At 42.4% G+C, this 7,698-nt stretch overlaps 1 protein-coding gene across 1 annotated transcript; it reads left to right on the forward strand.

Moving 5' to 3' along the window:
* The first annotated feature begins 406 nt into the window (after positions 1-406).
* Positions 407-5,359, forward strand: C1H1orf53 (chromosome 1 C1orf53 homolog). Its single transcript, XM_023224764.2, has 3 exons — positions 407-844; positions 3,794-3,895; positions 5,142-5,359. Exons 1-3 carry the CDS (start codon positions 581-583, stop codon positions 5,211-5,213), a joined length of 438 nt encoding a protein of 145 aa, XP_023080532.1. The 5' UTR covers positions 407-580; the 3' UTR covers positions 5,214-5,359.
* Positions 5,360-7,698: the final 2,339 nt, after the last annotated feature.

Consider the following 7,698-nt stretch of genomic DNA (forward strand, 5'->3'; position numbering starts at 1 on the left):
CTTTTCTTATTCAGTGTACGATTTTACTTTTGGCCCTTATTTTAGGGTGGGCCAAAGAACCAAGCAAAGAAGGCTCCACTCCCACCTTTATTCATATCACATATTACCTGAAAACACTCAGCCTTTTCTGGATAGGCCCAAGGTGGTGATTCACAAACCTCAGGTCTTTTGATCACTTCCTGGGATCTTAACAGTAGTGGAGATTATACTGAATGATCCCAAGTCCAGTTTGACATGAGAAAAAATGTACACCTTTCAGCTGGGTGGGAGTTGGGGGAGAAGAAGAAGAGCTTAGAATTCAAGTCCAAAGATGTGGAAACAGCAGGCTCTTCCCCGTCCTGGCAGCTCATTAGAGCCTCGTTAGTTGCCTTAAAAGCCCATTTTATTTCCGCAGCGGGCCCGGTGGTGAAGGCAGAAGGCTCAGTCCGTGGGCCTCCACCTGCTGCCCTGGCAGCGCAAACCGACCCCACGCAGCGGTGGCCACGAGCTGCCCAAGACCGGCTCGCCGGGCTCAGGCCCGCGTTGGTCGCCCCTCGGGGCCCCAGCGCCGGGTGCTCCGCCTCCCAAGACCGGCGGCGCCATGGCGGCCAGGCAGATCTGGGCACTGGCGGGTCCCGCGCTCTGGAGGCAACCTCCCGCCGCCCCACCGCCAGCACCTCTCTGGGTCCGAGCTGGGTTCCGACAGCAGCTCAGTTTAACCCTCTACTCTGCTAACGAGGGAAACTGCGGCGGCTCCGCGCCCGGCACGCCGAGTAGGCCGGAGAGAGCGGCGACTCCTTCGGTGAGCGAAGAGTTAACGGTGGCGGAGCGACGGATCGCGGAGCTCCACGACGCCGCCTGCTCGGTGAGACCCCCTCCTGCCCGCCCCGCCCCGCCCCGCCCCGCCCCCGCCGCGGCCGCCCCGGGCTCGGCGCGCCTGCGCATTCCGGGCCTCTCCGGACCCGAAGGCCGCGGGGCAGAGGCAAGGGTTGCTGTACGCCGGTACTCTCCTGCCTCGGGCTACACGCGCGCACGAACACTAGCTTCCAGCTCCGACCTTTTCGCGGGAAAACTGGCCACAGTTTGCGTTCCAGACAAAGGGTTTATTTACCCTGTATCTGTCTTGAGTATGAGTGTGATTGGTTTTCCAATCAGCGTCGGAGCTAAACTCCGGTCGCCGTATGGGACCCACTGCCACTCTTTTGTGGTGTATGTGTGTGTGTTGCGGAAGGGGGTGTCAAAGAATTGATGGAGAAGGTGGAGAAACTGAGAGGTCACAACAAAAATGTGTGTTTTTCTGCATTGTCAGTTGAACACTTAGCCATCCAGTGATTCTTAAAATGAAAAAAATAAGACATTGACACACTTATTTTAATTTTTCCATTGCCTTCTTGTCCTTTCTCTTAACTCTTAGAGGGCGGAGCAGAGGGAACTACAATCTGGCGTTTGTAGACACTCAGCTGTTTTCTCTTGTTTTGCGGATTTGACAATTGCCTGTTAGTACCAGTATCTAAACTTCTCTCCCTTTACGCCTTCTAACACAGTCTGCGCGAGTTTAAAGGCAGCATGGTTATGTTATTACCTTTACAAAAGAAACAGTGAGAAAAAAAGAGAAACTGACTATAATAAAGATAGAAAAGAAGCGTGAAATGAACCCATTTAATAAGCTGTGTGTGTGTGCCTCCAGTATTTGATGGGACTAATATTATATGGTATGACTTAAGCCAAAGGGGTAGAGAAGAAAATCTCGGAGCTTACCTCAGATTGACTTATTTCAGTAATGACAGTTAGTAGGCCCTGAGAATCCACTGTCCGTCTGACCCGTTCAAGTGTTGAAACTGAATAAAGACTAATCAGTAAGTGACTGGCAGCTTTTGATCTTTCTTGGTTATGCTCTCCTTTAAAAAAAAAAACAAACTATGTAATTTGTTCTCATAATTCACCATATAGATATGGTGGATATTAAAGAAAAGTTTCATTCTCTTTAGAGCAAACACCAGTATCATGTGAAGAAATTTTCAATCAGCCTAGGGAATGAAACGAACTTTTTCTCACTCGGGAAATCCACACTTGTTTCATCAGTGTCAGTATCATAGGTTAAATGACTATCCAGGAGACCATAAGTAAGCCCCGTAAATAACAAGCTGCTTGTTTTTCTTTTTCGACAAATCAGAGCCCCCTCACGATGGTCCTTCTTCCAGCCTCAAGGCAGATAGCTCTCTTACCTTTCTCTGGGTACCGATGCGCATCACTGAACATCTCGCTCTCCAGTCAAACTGTCAGCACCCTTGCCTCATCTTTGTCTGTGGCCACCATTACGTGACGCTCATTTACTGAGGACAAATTAAGTTTGTGTGGGCAGCCAGCAAGCTCAGAGGTGCTCAATCAACATGGAAAGCTGTAGAGCAAGCGCATGCGCAGGAGCAATCTGTTAGGCTTCCAGGTTGCCAGATAATTGCCCTCAGAAGACTCCCAGAAGCTATGAAAAGTGAAAAGAAGCCTGCTACAGAGTTCCTAGTGTTTTTTTGTTTTTCTTCCAAGTCTCCAAACAGGAGCTTTGTAAATAAATAAAGAAGTGAGGTCCTGACAATCGGTCATTCTAAGGTAGTGCTGAGTGCTCCTGATTTCATGTAATCTGCTTCTGTGGTCCCACTGGATTTGGGAAGCCTCTCTCAGGCCAGCCTTGGGACTTGCTCGGATTTCTGCTGCCCTGCCCTGCTCTACCTTTGCTGGAATGCCTCAGGGTGAGACTAGACTTAACTGTGCCTGTCCTTTTGCTACACACTTTATTCATGAAACATATTGGGTTAAAACCTCAACCAGAATAAAATATTCTGCCATTAAATAAGACACTGAAGAAGTTGTTGGTGGTTCATACAAAAATGTGTTTGTCATAAGATATGCAAGTTTCATGTGTATTTTAATGAAAAAGGCTCTGTACAACATTGATGCACAAATGAGTTACTGCGTGGTAAAAAGGTTATATAAAAAGTGCATGGGAACGTTCCTCTACAAAAACCCAAGGCTAAGTAATATCATCCACACTACCCAAATCCACAGAAAAAGTTGTGTTATTTACTTTTCCCTTCCCACAAAGTACTTGAGACACCTTTTTAAGTCATGTTTGAATGTAGATAGAATATACTTCCTTGATATTTGAAATAGTACAATAAAAATTTCTTTTGATCAAACTCGTCAAAGCAGTGAGAGTTAATATGTTAAAACAATACTTTATTCACTTAAAAATACAACTAATAACACACCAGCAAAAAAAAAAGTATAAAATGTGCAATGAAGTAACACATGAAGGTAAAGAAAGTGTTCAATAATAGCAAAGGTAATACTTTTCTATAAGGACCGTTGGTTTTGATTAGCGCCTTTTCTGTAAGTTTAAATCATTATCCACATATTTTAAGTACTGAAATTCCAACTGCAACTTCTGAGTGAAAGTTCATTTTCAGCCTCTTAAGCTCTTAAAATCATTTAAATCACCTGTTATTAAGCTTGTTACCTAGAAACCAAATGAAAAATATCAGAGCAGTGGCTACATAGTTATTAGGTACAGAGGAGTTCTTGTTTTTCCATCAACTTCTCATTTTTCTCAAACTGTATATTTTCTCCTTATGTCACATAAAGTTGGATTGTATATAATGCTGGAGTGCTTTTGGTCTTTAATTGCAAGTGCCACTAGAACTGCTGGGAAGAAGTTTAATATTGTTTAAAATATTCTGCAGTATTTTATGAGTAGACATAATGGTGAGGAGATATGATGAATATTGAGATTAATGAATTGTTTCATTTTATTACACTTCAGGCTGGCCAGCTAAACTATGTGGATCCAGCTGCTGGCTATGTGGTGCTCACTCAGATTGCCCACTTGCAAAGAGGTGAATGTTGTGGCTCTGCTTGCAGACATGTGAGTAGCAATTCTCGCATTACAGCAGCAGTTTGCGGTGCTTCTGTAACTTCGTAAATACCTATTATTTGAACAACAAGTCAAATAAAAAAGCCAAATAGACCTGGAGTGCACTTTTTACAAGCTACTTTAGCCAACGACAATGAAGTCCTTAGTACCAACGTAGGACCTTTAAAGTTAATGGAATTTTGTAAAATTTCACTGTGAGCATCAATTCCTTGAAATGCTGTGATTTGAAATTCATGGGAGCTCTTTATTACAAGGAAACTTTTCATGGGGTTTCAAATAAGTTGTTTTCATTAGGCAAGTCCAAAGAGGGCAGGAAAAGAAATCTAGAATGTTGCAAACTAGATCCCTCTTCTTTATTAGTTGAATAAATAGAAACTCACCCAGCATTGAGAGGTAGGTTTCCTTCAGATAATGATTTTTTCTTTTCTTCTTTTCTTCCTTCACTCCCTCCCATTTTTCCTCCTCTCTCTCTCTCTTTCTCCTTCTCTCTTTCTCTCTCTCCCCTTCTGCCCACCCTTCCTCTCTCTGGTTCTTTCTGTGGCTCTTTTCCAGTCTGTGTTTGAAATAACTGTGAAACAAGACTATACCGCATGTAGTGCCTGTACATTTCCTAAAATGTTTATTTCAATAGGTACCTCTCTGTGTTCACTAATTAAGATAAACTAACTTCTTCCCTATTATAAGCAAAAAATAAATGGAAATGGGTTCTTCACTATTACTTTTTAAAGGCATAGTGGTGAGGTAAATTGTTATAGGTCAAGATTATAAACAATAACAACCTCTGTTTACAGAACACTTTGTATGTTTTGGTGCAAGAAGGTGTAATTTCCTTTAACTGGGCACTCTATAATTAAAGAATAGACACTAAATGCATGTATTAACTATAGCCAGGATTAAAAATTAAACCTTCCATTTTATGTATGTTCCTGTGCCCTTAGCTGTTTCTAATCAAATGCCTAATAGCTTTTTGTAAATTGAGGACTTGAGGATTTTCTAAAAGTGGATTTTTTTGACAGTAAAATTCTTAAATTTGGAAGGATGAATTTAGGAAATGGTTCTTGGACCCTAATTAGGACCATTTGCCTGAGGTTGCCAATATTCTCTTAGTCTGCAGGAACTGATAGATCAAATGATCTATATAAAATTGTTAACAGTCTCTTTTTGTCACCATGAGAAGTGTGCTTTTTCAAGATGATTGTTAAATATTTAGTAATAATTTGTTTTATTTCTTCTGCAGTGTCCGTATGGTCAAGTCAATGTTAAAGATCCATCTAAAAAGAAGCAATTCAATTCATATTTTTATGTTTGACAACAATTTCATCTCTGTTCTCTAACTGTGCTTGTATTTTTTAAAAAATAAAGCCCTAATTCAGATTTGCTGGGTTATTAGTTTTGAACACTAGTTTAATCCTAAATACATATATTAAAAGAACATCAATAAAATGAAAAAGCTAACAAATGTTTGTGTGTTTCTGAAATGGCACATTGATAGTTATTTTCCTTTCTTTTTGCTTCATTATCAGACACATATGTTGAAGAAAGAAAATAATGGCTGTTCCATTAAATAAATAGTAGCAATCGGGTCACATTAGTAGCTCTTGGTTTTTCTTAGCCTCCGTTCTCCTACTGTTTTCTCATTCAGTGTTAGCAATCCAAGGGAGGTTGCTGGCAAATAGAAGAGTTTTAATATATTCTTCATTTTATTTATATCTTGAGCTATATGGAGATTGATATAATATATCGTGCAGCATATGAATGCCCAAGAAGTGCCATCCTGCATCAAGAAATGCTCTCATCTTCCATCTGTTCTTTCAATAAAAACTTTAAATCATTTTGACTTGAGGGTCAGGCAGCTGAAGATGTGTCACTTAGACCATCCTTTCTTTTGTCCCCCACCCTTTCCTCCTGTATTTCTTTTGGCACTTCCTAGGCAAACCTATCTTTGAACATTTTATTAGCTGTACACTTATTCACTGCAGTGATGCCGGTGGGCATCAGTCTCCAGCCTGAGTCAGGAGCTTACATGAGCCTCTTTCCACACCTTCCCTGCTTCCTATGAGGACAGCAGTTCCCAGGAAGCCCTTTTCTAACCAGTTGCAGCTGCTCAGAAAAATGAGGCTGCTGCCCACTTGGAAGACTGGCTTTGCCCAGAGCCGACTCCCAGCCTTCCCTCAGTGGAATCTGAAAGGTTCTTGGACATCTCAGGGGTCTGCCTCAGGTTCTGCCTGTGGCCCAAATAACAGCTTTAGAAATCTTAAGCAAACAAAATGTTTTGGTACCTTCTCCCACATTCAGTTCAAAATAAAAGCCATTTTTAACCATGAAATAAGCAAGTAGAAGCCCAACAAGGTTCTAATTTTCCTCTTGATTATGTCTTTGTTTTTTTTTTTTTTTTTTTTTAATGTCAACTATTAAAATGTCTTCCCAAATTGTTGGCTTTTTTTTTTTTTTTTGTGCCCTACTTTTGCTGGTGCTCTAACCATGGTGCCTTCAGTAACACTGCCCTTGAGCCCTGAGAGGTAACAGCAGGATGTAAAAGAGTGGTGTCTGTGGACTGGTAGTGTCCTATCTGGAAACTACTTTGAGAGGAGTAGGAGAAGGTGATCAGCATTGTGATCATTGAAGCAGTTTTCCAGAAAAGCATAGAGCTTCCTGGGAGCCAGTTTCCTTTCCATTTTTTGGTCAAGAAGCAACCGCAGTTCCATGTTTTCTGCTCGATTTGAAGACTAACAAGGCCATTTTCTGTGTGGGGCATAGATAATGTTTCTTGAGCAGCTCCCGAAGACAGAAGAGTCTAAAATGTCATCTTCCTGGAGAATAGGGAAACGAACAAAGAAAGTTCATTTTGAAAAGGGGTCTGAGCTAAGACTTCTGAGAAAGCCCCTTAGCAGGTGGAAAGACGCGTCCTTCCTATTGGCAGCTCTTGCTTCCTGTGCACTTCCTGTAGTAGGAAACTAGCGGAAAAAGAAGGGATGTTGGTCACGGAGGACCCTTATGTGGGACGTTCGTAATTCTTCTCGGCAATTCTTCCCGGCAGAACTTCAAGCCTTAAGGGCTACAACAGCAAAGGAGCCGCGGGGGGGCTGCAGTGGGGACTAGGGAAGAGAGATGCTCATAGTCTTCCCTGCTCCTGGATCCTGAAGGAGGGCTGAAGTTTGCTGTAGTTCTAGAGGGATGCATGTGAACAACACGTTAGGGGTGGCAGCGGGGGCCGGTGCTTCCACATTAAATACAATATGGCCACATAAATGGGTTTCCTGTAAGAGCTTGAAGCTATGTTGTGTTCGCACGTTGTAAAGTAAAATTCAGGTTTCTTATTAGGTGTATGTGTACAAACACATGTGGATGCCAAGAAATAGAGACTTACTTAGAGACTTTAGAGTTTAAATCAACTCTGGTGCTGCTTCACTTTCAAGGTTTCTGGAGACTTCTTCTGCCCCAGCGTGCAATAAATCAAGGGAAATTGATTTTTAGGTTGTTTCGTATGTGAAACGACTCAATGGAAACTGGGGAATACTGTTGTGAAGGTTATCAGGGTGGGGTGTGAAGACAGATCCCTGCAGCGTTGATTCTCGCAGCAGGTGGATCATGATGCACACTCCTCTCTCTTCAAGAAACAGCACTGCCCCGACTGTTTATACAGAGTAGGGAAGAGAAGGGCTTTTATTTTTTCAAGTAAAATTTAAGGTTCCCAAACAGTGTGTGTTTGAAACAGCACCCTTAGAAGTGGAGGCACTCTCTGGGCCTGGCACGTGTCTTTGTTCCAGAGCAGCACCCCTTCTCCAAAGGCATTG

The sequence above is a fragment of the Piliocolobus tephrosceles genome, chromosome 1 (assembly GCF_002776525.5).
Source record: "Piliocolobus tephrosceles isolate RC106 chromosome 1, ASM277652v3, whole genome shotgun sequence".
NCBI classification, from domain to species: domain Eukaryota; kingdom Metazoa; phylum Chordata; class Mammalia; order Primates; family Cercopithecidae; genus Piliocolobus; species Piliocolobus tephrosceles.